The sequence below is a fragment of the Diorhabda sublineata genome, chromosome X, assembly GCF_026230105.1.
Source record: "Diorhabda sublineata isolate icDioSubl1.1 chromosome X, icDioSubl1.1, whole genome shotgun sequence".
NCBI lineage: Eukaryota > Metazoa > Arthropoda > Insecta > Coleoptera > Chrysomelidae > Diorhabda > Diorhabda sublineata.
The window spans coordinates 34,330,304-34,346,148 of record NC_079485.1 but is presented as its reverse complement, the minus strand read 5'-3'; the positions used below and the strand labels follow the sequence as shown (position 1 = coordinate 34,346,148).

The window sequence follows — 15,845 nt, the reverse complement described above, 5'->3', positions numbered from 1 at the left end:
TATAAAATATGAATCTACATTATTTGGGCTCACAAAATCATTTATTAATGTTGTAGTTTTTGTATTAAAATCTATGACAAAAATGTTTTTGTTGTTTGTTGTTGTTTTGTATTTTTATCGATATTTTGTTGAATTGTGGGCCAATTTCGATTCAAAATATTGACAAAAATTAATTTTTGAATAAATTATAATAGACATAATTAGTGACAAGTTTTACGTCAGTTCAGTGTAATATCACATTAAGATAATGTAAACGGGGCCTAATCTACAAATTCCAGCTTATTTGTAAACAAGAAAGTGATATCTACAATTTTTACTTATCACAGTGTTTATCTTCAAAATTTGTTTGTGTTTTCAAAATAAGTTTAGTCTTTGAATAATAGTAGTAATCTAAATATATGAATCAGCAAAAAACCATTTTAACAGGTCATAATTTGAATTGTCCCGCCATGTACGCTTCCATGAAAAATACCGCGTTTACAAGTCTACGCTATGATGCAGCGCCACAGTGGCGTAAGAATAAGTAGACGGAAAAATAGTTCTTACATATTTCAGGAATTTTCTAGTGAAACTCTGATAAAAGTTGAGAAATATTATTGTAAAGTGTCGTCAGAAGTGTTATTAATTCGAGAATATAAAAATATTTGAAATAATTACAGGGTAAATAGTGAAATAACGACGTAAAATGTTGGCGTAGGAATCTGATCTCTACCCATAACCGCCATAACCTCCATTCGTGTTATTGGAGTAGATACGGAATTAAGTGAGTGTCAGATGTGTCTACCAATTTGGATTATTCGAAAAGTTAGATGGTTTTATTTATTTTCAGCGTAAAAAGGGTGATCTAGTGAGTAATTTATTATGTGTTTAAAAAGATTAGAGTGCAAATTAGAGGACCAAAATGAAGAAAAGCTTCCGTTGTTGACTATAACGGCGGGGTGTTGGCAACGATCGGCCGTGCTAGATCGCAGCCGTTTTTCTTAACATGGCTGCAACGCAGGCCGAAAAGCAACAAAATGACGTGAATAGTGATAAAGTGCAGTCAGATCAGCATCTGAACGTGCGGAATTCCTTATTACAAAATGGAACCGATAAGAGTGTTCGTGGAAGTGGCGGTATAGTGCATACAAAGGCTAAAAACACCGGCAGCAAAAACCTCGCCATAGAAATGAGTCAATACCGACAGGATAGTAGCGGTTGCGGCTCAACTACGGTTCCTGGACAGACTAACTCTAGTTCGGGCCCCACGTCCACCAGTGTCCCCGGTCCAACCTCCGAACCCAGCATCGGCGGAGAGTCTGAACCGTCGGCTGGGGGCACAACTACCGCTACAGACTCAAATATTTATTCGACAGAGGGTCCTCCCACCCCATCGCCAGCTACAGCCGACGGTCACGGTTACAGTTTTCCTTATGGAAGAGAAGTGCATAATAGCGGAGAAGGTGGCATCCACTCTTTTGGACCGCGACAACCATTTGGAGCCCCAAAACAAATGCCCCCACATCAGCCTCATCAACGCTTTCTAACGGGACCGTCGATTTCCCAGTCCACGGGCCCTACGCCTACGTTGAATCAATTATTGCAAAGTAACAATAATACAATGCCTCTTCGATATCCTAACAGTTATGGTCATCCCGACCAGCATTATAACCAGACTTGGCCACCACAGAAGCCTCTACAGCAGGGCTATGCTTCAGGTCCTTCGGGGGGTGGGGGGTCAGCACCAGTAGGTGTTCCACCAACATCTTCGTATAGGACACAGCCATCAGTAAGTAATTTTTAATGTTCATTTTTATCGTCATATCTACCCTCGTTGTAGTGTGGAACACGTGTGCTATCTCCTAAACTGTAGGTCTTAGCAGGAGAAACCACGTGCTAAAGTTTGTTTACCATTTAATGTTAACAGGACCATCAACACAACAGTATTATACGACTCCCGAATTGTTATCCTAATGTTATTAATTTGGTGCATCTATCATGCAACTCTCGTCCTTGAACTTGCCTCTACACTCGATTATGTACCTCCCACTTTGTTATTATGCAATCAGCTGACGTGTCGCAAACGTGAAGTCAAATACTTCCTCACACCCGCATGTATATATATATATATATATATATATATATATATATATATATATATATATATATATATATATATATATATATATATATATATATATATATATATATATATATATATATATATATATATATATATATATATATATATATATATATATATTCTATGAAAATCAGTTTAAAATAACATGTGAAAATTGACGTCAAACTCAAAAACTCAAAAGTCAGTTATATATTATAATTTATTATTATTAATATATATCTTATTATGTCTTGTCTATGAACCCTTGTATATGTTAATAAACATAGTAACTTATCAGTGCAATCTTTGCCTGCTTTTGTATATGCTCAAAATATTGAGGGTACCCATATCAAGCAAAACAAAACCAATATTATTATTATATAATTGGACTAGGTTCATTATTAAATATTTTTATAATTATATCCGTGTTTTTAATGAACAATAATTTAAATATTACCAAAATCATATTTAGGAAGTACCTACATGGAATATATTTGTATAAACAATGTTGTGATAGGATTGTCCATTCTAGATAATTTTATATAACAAATAAATTTTATGTAATTTTGAAACTACTTAGTTACAATTTTCATTATTCAATAAATATGTCCAATAGTCCATACAAAAATAAATTCTATTGCTGCATTTCTGACCATTTTTTGTCATATTTTGTTTAAAACATTTAGATTTGAATTTAAATATAAATATAAAAAAAATTTTTCTCAAGACTTGAAATATTTAATCATTCTAAATACATAAAAAAACAATTTCAAATATTTTTCTCAAGCTTTTTCAAGTCAACATTTCAGTAAAGCTTTTTTTAATTATAATAAAACTCAGTAATAAGGCACATTTTTAGCCAAAATATCTTATTATAAGAGTACTTATAAGACTTTGAATTTTTAGTTTTCAATTAATGGGGTAAAATATAGAATATTATGATAATGTAGAATAAGACAACGGCTTCTTAAATTTTCTGTACAATAATTACATAGGCAAAACTGCTTATGGTAAAGATCAAAAATATTAAACCACGGTCACAGTAGGTAACTTTTAATTTTCGTCTAAAATAAGAAAGAAATTTTATGTATTCTATCTACTATGTGCACCAAACTTGATTTTCAATGGTTAAGAAGTAGTGAAAGATGCCAACATGCTAGTATTCATCAGCATCCATGAATGTAATTGGGCATCTTAACTTTGTGGCAGATGATCATTTTACATATTTGGACATGTAGAAGCTATCCATTGGTTGACGCAACCATAAGAGCAATTCTAAATTAAATTTTTGTATATTAATACTATATCTAATTGGGTTCTGTAAATGGAATTGAAATATGTATATAAAAAAAGTAGTTAAGTTATGCCCTGCAATTATATAGGTCCATACACTACTGCCAATTTAAAAAGAAATAATATACAAATAAATTCATCTATTTACTAGTATGATTTATATAGCTAATATAAATACATAAATTCACATGAATCATAGAGGTAAGAATGTAGTTTCACTAATAAAATTAAAAAAATAAATTAAAATTTTTAAGAAGAAAAAAATTAATTAAGCTTTTATTACTGCCATTTTGATAATGATTTTTAGTACAAAATATAATGCTGGTTTTATCACTATTTCTTTTTTATCATGTTTAGGCTTATTTCTAGTAATAACCTCCAGATTTACTAAATTGTTTGCTTGATATTATTATGATGTAGAACTAATTAACCCATACCTTGTATATTTATCGGATTTTTAGAGCAAAATAATTTTCATTAACCTGATATACTTACATGCGTCAAAAAAATTACGTCGTATCAAGCGTATAGCCGAGTCAACCTCGGGCTCAATTGAGTTGAATAAATGAATTGAACATTCAAATGGACAAAAGTAAGGAAATGTTTGAAAACTTTAGCATATATCAGGGAATTGATTGTGGATTCAATTTTTTTTCCTATTACAAAATCAGGGATATATACTTTTCAAGTCTATGGAACTATTTTTGGTTCAAGTCTTCATTTTGAAAGCAGGTTCCCAAAAAACACAGTCTAAAAAATGTCCTTGATCTCAGGAGGTTTTCCTACCATATTGCCCTCTCAATTTTCGCTCGTATTTTTTAAAAGAAATTTGGTTTCTTTCTCGTCATCACATCATCACATGATCTTGAAGTGAAAAAATAACTAGTTAGGGTTCTACTAAAATTATGATAAAAATACATAATGTAATCTTATTATTGACAGGCACGCCGATATAAGAACAATATTTCATTTACTTTCCTACAGGCAGCGTTAAATATAAACAATTATATCTGTACACTGCCGAATGGAACCTAAAATATTATTTTGCCCCTTAGCAATGTACCTTATTCAGAGCTACTATCATTATAATACCTAATTTGTCAATATTCAGAGAATTTTTATTTAAATGATTGAGTAACATAAAGGCTATTATCGTTTTCATAACATTGGATAGTTTGTATATATATACAAGGTGTACCAATATTACGACAAACTTCAGTATATGGGTTATTTTAAGATCTACCAAAATTGATAATGATAAAAATCTTAGAGAAATTAAAGTCTATATTTTGAAATTGTCTCGAACTATATAGAGTGTTGTATAATTCCGTTACAAACCAAACATGGGATTTTTCAATTTTTTTTTTTGAAGCTGTTAATGTGAAGTTTTGTTATATTACACAGAGTCATATAAAAGTTATAGACACTTTTATATGAAAACCATATGTAAATCAACTCTCAATAGCTTACTGTGAGTTCACGGAAAAAATTTATTCTATATAACAAAGTTTTGTGATATGCAATATATTTGCATTTGATAAAATTTTAATTATTTTTTTTTTTTCGTATACAGAGTAGACGGGAACTCCAACCATTAATTTTCTTCTTTCTAATTTTATAGCACAGATGGAATCTTTGATGATGTAACTTCAATTTTTGTTTATCATCACTTATACCCAAAATTTATTGAAACAATTATTTTGTAATATTGTTAACCGTAATTGATATTAACCTGTTACATTTTCTCACCATTTCATTGTAATAATAAAAGTATAAGCCTTTCGTTCCAAACAAAAAAGACACCAAAAGTATACTCCTAATCTTAGCATAAATTCAATGCTACAGTTAAGCTCAAATGATTGACTAACATTACTCGATATATTCATATTTATAGATTGGAAAGCTCCTCTGATTCTCTCTTTCACATCCTCTCTTGTAGCTGGGGGAATATTATAAACCTTATTTTTTACAAGTCTCATGAAAAGAAATGTTAAATCATGAGACAGAGCTGGCCAGTCAGTTAAACCCATCTTTTGATCCACTTGTTTTAGAATATGGTATTGAGATGATCTCCTATTGGTGCAATATTATGAACATACGCACAATCATGCAAATTGAAAACACCAAATTTGTCGCCAATATTGAGTAGAACGAATCAAACTGACAGGTGATTTGTAGAAAATTTAAAAATACCACACCAGTTACTCTTTCATCAAAGAAGTATGGTCCTATCATGTGAGCCCCTACAATTCCACCTCTTCATCAGCTATTACGGGTTGTGGTGGGCAAAATAATCGATTTATCGAAAAATATCGATTAGTCGGAAAATATCGATTAATGGATATGGATAACATCCTGTGAGAATTTGGTTTTATAAAATACAATGTTTCTTGCCTATTTTCATTCTCAAAAATTCATAATGGTTTTGGTACAGTTTAATTGAATTTAAAAGAGAGTTTTTAAGTGGCTTTATTACAAAGTAAAAAACTGAAATAGATATTTGTATGCTTAGGCCGCGAAATACCTTTTTGACGTACCGAAAGAACATTTATCGCCGAGACCACTTGCGGCCGAGGCAACATAATCTTGAGATCGTTAAAAAGTTTCGCGGCAATGGCATACACACTATTTTTTGTACAATCGTTAAAATAATCAAATAATATAATAATCAATTTAACGATTAAAAAATTTATTTTCTGAATAATTATTTCAACATAATTCAATATCAGAATCTTACTTCCAAATATCTTCTGTATGTTTCTAGTGGTATACTTGCTCTTTATCTTGTTTTTTGTAGGAATCAAACCACAATCGTTCTTTTGAAGCTTTATTTCCGATTTTCAAATAATAGAAAATTAATTATTTTCGATTAATCGACTATTTCCGATTTATTGATTATTTTGGATTGATGGATTATTTTCGATAAATCGATTATTTTTGATTAATCCAAAATAATCGATAATTGATTACATTTTTTGATAATTGCCCAGCCCTAATTACGGGTTGAGACATTTGGATTAGAAGTTGCATAATAATGATGGCAATTTCATCTATTTCTATGAAAATGTGAGTCATCTACAAAAGCACCAAATCAAAAAAATTCCTCTAGATGGATAAGAAGAGGAGGTCCATGCAGTTGGCCCTCCAGATCTGATTTTAATGCAATTTCTTATGGGGACACGTGGAAAATATTGCGCATAGTACTCCATCAACTACTTCTGCCCAATTTGCCGAAAGTGATTGTTAATATTTGAACGCCCTAATATGACATAATGGAACAACAAATATCAAAATTGTTAGTTCTTAGTATACTAAATCACTGTCGTAAATTTGCCGAAATTAAATGGATTCATTAGGATCAAGACCCAAACCATAAGTAGCGCCATAAAACGAAATTGTGCATTATATCACACAATGAATAAACATTTATCAGATAATAGTTTACATCATGTTTGTATTTATTAGTTTTTATATTCTTTTTAAAATTTTTTACATATAATAATATATTCTGCCTATGCGGTTCAACATCGTTTTTAAATGTGTTTATTATATTTGAGAGACTGGATCACTGTATAATATATTTGCAAGACTTTTAGTTAAATTATCAATAGTACACATATTAGATAAATGAAGTAGAATGCTTCCATAATTAAATGCCAGTGATTTTTTTTGTAAAGAAAAAATTTTCCTATTCTTGCACGTTACTAAAAAAATGAATTTTTCCTGGTTATAATATACTATTTTCTCAACGCACTCATAAAAAAGACAGCAAATCTTGCTTCTTTTGCGGAACAAATTCGCATTATACTACTTGTGTCATCTCCAAGACATTCATTTCTCCACCAATATTTCATTAACTTTCATCGAGCATTTAAATCAAGCACTTATCGAGGCCAACCATCTTCATAGCTTCTGCCGAGAAAACTCTGAAAAAGTCATTTTTTTTAAGTGACGTCTCCTAAAAATTCATTGTTTCCGCAGCATTTAATTAGCATTAGTCGATCATCTAATTAAACAGGCCCTAAATAGGCCACATAAGTCTATAATTCTTCACCAATAATGGTGTTTTGATAAGAAAATTCGGAAAGTCATTTTTTTAGTGATGTCTCCGAAAAATTCATTTTTTCCGCAGCATTTTATTAGTATTCATGGAGCATTTAATTATAAAGGCCCTAAAGAGTCCACATGAGTATAAGTCTTCACCAATGATAGTATTTTGCTGAGAAAATTCGGAAAGTCATTTTTTTCGTGACATCCGCGGAAAATTCATTTTTTCCGCAGCATTTTATTAGTATTCACGGAGCATTTAATTATAAAGGCCCTAACGAGGCCACACGAGTCTATAATTTTTCACCCATGATAGTGTTCTACTTACAAGACCCGGAAAAAGTCATTTTTTTCGTAACGTCCAAGAATAGGAAAAAATTTTTTGTAAAAAAACTTTTTCCTTCCATTGAACAACGGAGCATTTAATTATAGAAACATTCTACTTCAATTAGCTATTGATTTTGCACAATTAACTTACATTGCTCTGCTAACATTGTCTAAAGTTAGCAGAACAGCCAATTTCTCAAAAACTTCCACAGAAACAGAAATTCCGTAGTATGGCACTTAGCATTTTTCTGCTTATTGTTTTTTCTGTCTGCCCATATTGCTGTGCTAACTTTAGTGACATTAATTAATAGGGTATATAAAACAGTTGTTGGTTTTTATTTTCGCAACAATGGCCTGAACTGAAATTTTTTTGTGATAAATCCAGTAACATATTCTGTTTGTTTTTTATAATTTATTTTAAATATCTGATTTTTCAATTGCAGATTCATGTATAAATCCTATGGCAATAAATAGAAAAAATTTTAGGTCATACTATGCTTATTGTTAAAGCTATTCAATATTTATGATTATATAACTGTCTTATCTGGCAAATTGTAAATAATTTAATTGCAATCATACACACAATATTTAAAATCAATGTTTTAGTTCAGTGCCACGTAAAAATATATTAATAAACGTGATGTGCAACATTTTTGACAACAGCCCATAAAAACAGCCGAATATAAATCAAAAGTCAATATCACAAGCAATCATCATGGAGATAAGTGCCACCTTCTCAGATGTAGTCAGAATCAACATCCAAATCAACCTTGAAGCACCAAAGACACATTCTCAACCCAGCGCCGAAAATATAGTTTTTGGATTTGATACAATATAAAACAATTAAGGTTGAATTTGTTTATCAAGTTTTACACCTATTTTAAGTGTTTTTTCGAGATATTTCATATTTACTTATCTACAAACCGACAAGAATCTCGGAAAACTGTAAATTTCAAATAATGAAAGTAAACAGAGACGTACTTCAAAAATTGTTTTGTCTTTGTTGTATTTACTATTATTTCAGTATTTCATCCTTATTTAGGTTAACAGTAACATTCGCATTTAGGTAGAACTCTATCTATCTAATCTATTTGGAAACTAGTCGAGGTACCGAATTTTCGACTTCACCGAAGGGATGGACATCGGAAAAGGAGACAAACAGTCATTTATTGAGATAGTTCGAGAGTATTCGATGGAGATTTCAGTGAATTTTCTAATAGTTTATGCCCGGTACAAGAAGTGATCTAGCCAAAATGAAGGATTGTTGGGAATGTTGAGAATGAAGAAGACATGAAAATGACTGTCCAAGAAGAAATGAAATTGGATAAGAAAAGTTATAAGCCTGTCAAGAACAGGAAAAAAAATAAAAAAGATCAAAGCAAAATAGTTTCACACAGCAAGGCCTTGGATTTTAGCTGACGGTGTCAGAATCAGATCCTGCTGTAACTCAAAACAACGAACATCAAGGAAATATGCCGTAATAACCGCCGGTGGAGAAAGGATGGAAGTGTCCGATGAAGCCAAGTTAGATACAGAAGTCAAAAGATGTATTATAAGGTAATCGTTGAGGATATCACGGACCCGGTGATTTGGGTGTGACCTTAATGACTCTTCACAAAAGTGATCAAGTTGATCAAAGAAGACCTAAAAATTAGTGGTGTTGGTTCAACAAGCATTTTTCGTGGAAAATCTTGTATTATCAGCGAGTAGCCGATAGTGGCTACCATCGAGCTAGAAAAAAAAACAGATAGAATGGAACGATTGGAGTGATGGAGCAGCTTCTTCTAGAACCAGCGAAAAAGGAAGGACAGACACTCATCTCGGCTAAGACTAAAATTATTACAGACTTTTGAAGACAAATGACTATGAAAAAAATTGAATAAGGTCTCAGTTGTTGACCAAAGCTATAAAGCCAATTTAATTTTAGCACAAAAATAGAATGCTAATGCTCTTTCAGGATGAACTTGTGAGACTAATTGCAAGCACTGTTACCAAACAGAACAGAAAGATATCGCGAAGTACAATAAAACTGTAGTGCAGCCTTGTATGCCCACATAAGGACGAGTCGTGCGCACGGAGATTCATGAAGGCACTAGTGGAGAGCACTTCGGAGTCACTGTAATAATGAAGAAGTTAGGTTGTAATAATCGTCAATGGAGCAGATTGGTGTCGTATATGCACCGAGTGCGTAATCAGTGAACGGCCCTATATTAGATATGAAAAACTACTGCGAAGATCGATGCTCATTTGTACTGAAGTTCGTAATAAGAAAAGGTTTGTTAGTGAGTTGTTAAAAGAAAAACAGAGGTGTGATACGAGAGTCAATAGTCGGTAGATCCAAGCCGGGGACAGGGTTTGTATTAATAATCTGTTGAGAGAAAGGGGAGGTTATCTAAACTCCAAAATGAACGAGACTGTCCTTTTACGATGGTTACACGCGGATTAACGACCTGATACAGCAAAGCGCCAAATCGAAGATGAAGGTCGTTCGTGTAGACCGGTTGCTACCTCTCGTAAGTTAGGTGGAGCAGCATTTTCGATGCCAACAGTTTTAAGAGGGAACAATGTGGCTTCATCTATTTTTGGGGTAGCCATGAACTATTATCTAGATATTTATGGAAGAATTCAACTGTGACTGGACAAAAATTGTCTATTACTAGACACTAGAAAGTTTCTTGGACGTTGTAGAATTATTGTAAGGCCTTATATAAAGCAAAAGCTCACAGTAGAGCAGAAATAATAATTGTTAATAAGTTTATTCTTTTGTTTGTTTGTTTTGTTTTTTCATTATACGAGGATATATTGAAACTACTATAGAACCAAACAAAATTTCAATCTCAAAATATTTTATGCCTCAACATATTCTCCTCTTAATTGGATAAATTTATTACAGCGAACCTGCAACGTCTCTAGACCTTTAAAAAAATATTTGTTTCTTCTTGCTCTGCAAACCAGACCTCCACAGCTTTTATTACCTCCTCGTTGGAAGAAAATTTACGATCTTTTAAACTTTTTTTCAGTTGAAGAAAGAAATGATAGTTGGGCGGAGCCAAATCTGGTTAATAAGGGGGGTCTTGCAAAAACAAAACACCTTTGGATGGCTTTCCGCGTCTTTACTCTTTAATTTTTTCCCGTAGAGTGGTCAGTAATGTCGAATAGTAAACTCCAGTTATTGTTATACCCTTATCCAAAAAATCAATCATGATATCTCCATGGCAATCCCAATAAACTGAAGCAAAAACTTTTCCAGCAGATTTTTGGACACAAAACTTCTTAGGTCTTGGAGAACCAGAGTGTCACCATTCCATCGATTGTTGCTTGGTTTCTGGATCGTAGAAATGTACCCAAGTCTCATCCATAGTAACAATTCAGTTTAAGAATATTAGTTTAGATCGTTTTCAAATCGAGCACATATCGAACGTGATGCTTCTACCCTTGCACGCTTTTGGTCAACATTCAAACATTTGGGGATCCATTTTGCCGCAATTGTTCTCATGTCCAAATTGACGTGAACTATATGATGAACGCGTTCGTATGAAATATTCAGTGCTTCAGATATCCGTTTTGCCTAATTCGACCGTCTGATAAAATCATGTCATGAACTGCATTAGTTTTTTTTTGGGAACTGACACAGAAACTGGCCTTCCCGATCGGTCATCATCTTCAATGGAAAATTTACGTCTTTTGAAGCTTGTAGTCCAATTTTTCACGGTCGCTTACGAAGGACATTGCTCACCAAGGGTATTTTATAATACCAGTATAACACCAATTTTTCGATTTTCACAATTTCGGTGGACATCTTTTTTCTTTTAATTTATTGCGTAATTCTGGTTCACTTTTTTGACGTCAAACTTTACACTGACACTTCTAATAAGTTATTGTTAGTTGCTATGGTAACGCATGTTTTTGTTTATTCACAGAACTGGTCTATGCTAACTAAATATCAATACATCCCTTTTTTCGCCATTTTGAGTTTGGGATAGTTTGAAAGTATTCCATGTTTGGACGTAAATTTGAACAAAGTCTTTGTTAACTAATTTATGAAGGTTTTTGTTGCGATTTTCATTAAATGTAATATACTGATAAGGGTAGTCACGGCTGACTAGTTGAAAACAAAAAAATGATTTTCACGGAGAGACAGAATATTCTGAAATATGAATGCTGCAATCGCAATCAGTCTTCTAAATTAATTTCAAATTTTGTATGGAACACCCCTTACATATATTATTATTAAGATCAGATGATCGAATATACAATATCTCAATCTTCGTATCCCAAAATATTAAATTGTTCATAATGTAACATATCATAGTAGTTGATAGATAATGTAGAAACCTTTAAAACGAAATATGTTTGTGCCTGCTTGTCTTATTTAATGAATTGGGATCAATTTCTATAATTTAAATGTGACGGCTTTCAGAATTGTTTATATTTAAGTGTAGTGACCGAAATAATGTATTTAATATGTAATCATTTAAATTGCCTGTTAAGTAGGAATTTTATTTGCAGTTATCTCCAGCGTACGGAGGTGGTTCAGCTCCAAGTCCCGGTTACAGTGAAAGCCGATCGAGTTGGCCCAGCGGACCTTCAGGTCCAGGTGGCCACGGCCCGGGGCCGGGTCCAGGAAGTCCAGGTCAAGCTAACTCATCAGCACCAGTCAGTCAACCATCCCCACAACCATCTCAACCTCCCAGCCATTCTCCTGGACCTGGTATGCCTCCCAGCCCGCAACATCCAACCCATCAGGGGTATCCATCTAGACCGGCGCCGCCTACTACCCCCAATGCACATGGTCCTGATGCGGCGGTAAGCATTTTTATTGAGAATATTTAGAGCTTAATAATCGTTTGAAAAAGGTTAAGATCTGCTTAGCACTAGAAACGGCATAGCGAATGGTAATTTAAATTAACAAATCGATTTTAAATAAATATTTGTTAGGTAATCAGTTTGGTAATTTAAACCCAGAATGAATGGTAAACAGAATTTTTGCGAAATATGAATGCAAGACAGAGAAAAGTGTTTTTCATGCCTCAAAATATTAGGCATAATGATGAGACTTATTCACAAAGAGTCGTATGTTTGTATATGAAAATTCACAAGAACGATATGAAATGTTTTAGTTTCTTCGAGCTTATTTATATATATTTTAAGATAAGAAACTGTCTTTAATGTCTATCAAGAATGTTTCTCATAAATTAATCTTTCATGTACCCTGTGACCCAAACATTATAAGAGGAGGAAAACACTAGAACTATTTTGACAAAAATTTTCTGGTAGTTCGGGACGTTTGGGAGTAAATTTTTGCAATTGATCACTATCTAACCAACCTTCTGTGATTAACTTGGTATTAAGGAAATGCCCAACTTTTTGTATTAAAAAATTTTTAGGTTGTGGGTGGAGTAGCAATATGATGGATCTAAAGAATGGATGACTCTAATGTTTTTTTGTTTAGTTTCGATAGTCCAGTCGTGATATACATTGAAATGCTAGTATACCGAGAAGGCTGAATTTTTGATACTTCAAATTTATTTTGTACCCTAATAACTCCGTTCTTACACGTGTAACAACGATGCAAGAGGCAAAATCGAAACAGGGCAAAGACTTACCGACTTTGCGGCGCGCTAGAGGTATTAATTTTAGTCGGAGGAAATTAAAAATAAAAAATCAAATTGTAATTACTAACAAACTCTACAAGTTACATCATACACAATTTTTCGATATCTATTACGAGAAAATAGAAATAGCAACAAACATATTTCAATACCTGAATTTTAGATTAGTTTCGTAGCGTGAGTTTTTCGATTGCTGTGTTATCAATTGTACTATGGCAAAAATAAGATAAAAGTGAAAGAAAATAAAACAAATTTTATCAGTTAATGATTAAGTACAAAAACTATTTATCGTATTCTAAGTAAAACTGAATGAACGTCAGCCTATGATAGGCCAGGTATATAAAATAGTCAACCAATGTTTATCACAATGAACAGCATACAGGGTGTCACACACAACTTCATTGAATACATTAACAGGGTTCAATAATGCCATACAGATTGTACCAATATATAATATGCAAATTCCACAGCAATTTATTGCAAATTCACTTGTCACAACCTAATTATGTAATTACACATCATGCAACACCAGATTATAGCTCACCAAACAATATTCAATACCTATACAGAATGTCCTCGACCTGTCACAAAGAACTCCTAGGATTTGATAAAATAAATGATAAGCCGCAAGCACAAGCAATAAATTTAACATTCTAAATGAAAAAATGGAAAACCAATAAACCAAATTAAGATGAAAATGTAAGCAAAGTTCATAAGCCCCCTCCACGGAGTACTGAACTATATAAAGATTATTAACAAGCTCAGAGGGTAGACAACAAACATAATTTCATTACATATCTAGCAGACAGAACAATTAAAATCAATAGTGACACACCTTGTACCTATAGGAATGTAATAAAATTCATGCGTTATAATAATGTTGTTCATCACACTTATCAACCAAAAGAGGTGTGATCTTATAGAATAGTCCTTAAAAACTTGCATCATACAACAGACGTTAAACACATTAAAGATGAATTACTCAGAAGTGAACACAAAGTTAGAAATATAAAAGTGGAAGGAACAGGATAACCAAAGAAACAATAAACATCTTAATCTATTTAGAGCCGAGTGACAACAAGGAAATTTACAAATTGACAAATCTCAACAACAAAGTTAAAAGAATAGAACCTCCTAAAAAATCAAAGGAATAACGCAGTGAATAAGATGCCAGCAGTATGAACATTCTAAAACATACCGCAACAGACCATATGTATGTGTTAAATGTTGGACCACGCGTCAAGCTGCAACGACACTCCAGCTAAATGTGCTTTATGCAATGGAGCTCATCCAGCTAACTGTAAAGGTTATTAGCTCTATTACAAACTTCTGAATCCAAATGATGTGAATAACAAATTGAACATCTGTCACCATGCAAACAAAACACCAATAAAAACCAACTATGGTTCTACGAACAACCACTAACTTAAGCTTGGAATAAAATTAAATAGCTTTATCAAAATTGCACAGTGGTCAATTTCCTTCTACAACATAAAAACGAAGTCTAAATATTTCTACACCGCAATAAAATTGATATATTGATGATAAGCAAAAAACATTTCACAGATAGATCCACAGTACACTACATTCTATATAACACTACCAATGCTGGTTTTGCCATACTAATCAGTTCTATCAGCCATATAAATATTAATTCGGCCATGTATAAGCAACAATCATAAAAGTCATAAAATGTCAAACAATTTGAAGAAAAAAAACTGCAAAATCTCTTTGAGACAATGGGAAACAAATTCATAGTCGGTGGAGTAATAATAAGAATACACTATATGGGTCACGATTTACTACAACAAAAGGAAGGAAGCTAGTAATTAGTATTCAAGAAAAGTACTATCAATTCTTATCAACGGACCCCAATAAGGTTACTGATTTACTAGATCTGTTATTACTAATTTCATTTGAATATAATTATGGCGATTGTCGCAAACTATGACCTCTCGTCTGTCCTACCATCTATCCTATAACAACAACAGTCAGCTGTTTAATCAACCATAAAAAACTAAACCAAAAACTGCACAACAGCAAAATAAATTGGTTTGAATATCAATCCAAATTAGAAGAAGGCATTATATTGTAAAAATGGTATCGCAAATAGATGGAGCGTTAACAACATTAGCAAATACCATTAAATAGGCAGTACAGCATGCCACACCAGAAACAAATACTGAAAGTAAAACGTTCAATGTTACATTTGAGATAAAAAAATTGATAGACAGATAAAAGAAAAGCTAGGGCAAAGTGGCATCGAACTCATGCACCACCAGATAAAACAATACATACTTAACAAAATAAGTAACCAACTGAAAACAAAAATGATAGAAGCAAAAAAAGTTCTTTTACAAATTACATCACTAGTCTCAACAGATTTGACGCAATTTGGCAACCAGTTAGAAATTCTAGGGAACCCAAAACTCATGTACCACCTATTTGTAGCGACCTAGGATATA

General features: G+C 32.7%; 1 protein-coding gene across 6 annotated transcripts in view; it reads left to right on the top strand.

Annotated features, from left to right (window-relative positions):
- Nucleotides 1-523: 523 nt before the first annotated feature.
- LOC130450937 (trithorax group protein osa) overlaps nt 524-15,845 on the top strand; it is an 88,012-nt gene continuing 72,690 nt past the window's right edge. For 5 of the 6 annotated variants that reach the window (XM_056789686.1, XM_056789688.1, XM_056789684.1 and 2 more), the window contains exons 1-2: nt 524-1,768; nt 12,278-12,574. In XM_056789686.1, the coding sequence (XP_056645664.1) occupies nt 986-1,768; nt 12,278-12,574 (1,080 nt within the window). In that variant the 5' untranslated portion in view covers nt 524-985. The remainder of the gene's footprint in view (nt 1,769-12,277; nt 12,575-15,845) is intronic. The other variant, XM_056789682.1, reaches the window with a different exon arrangement.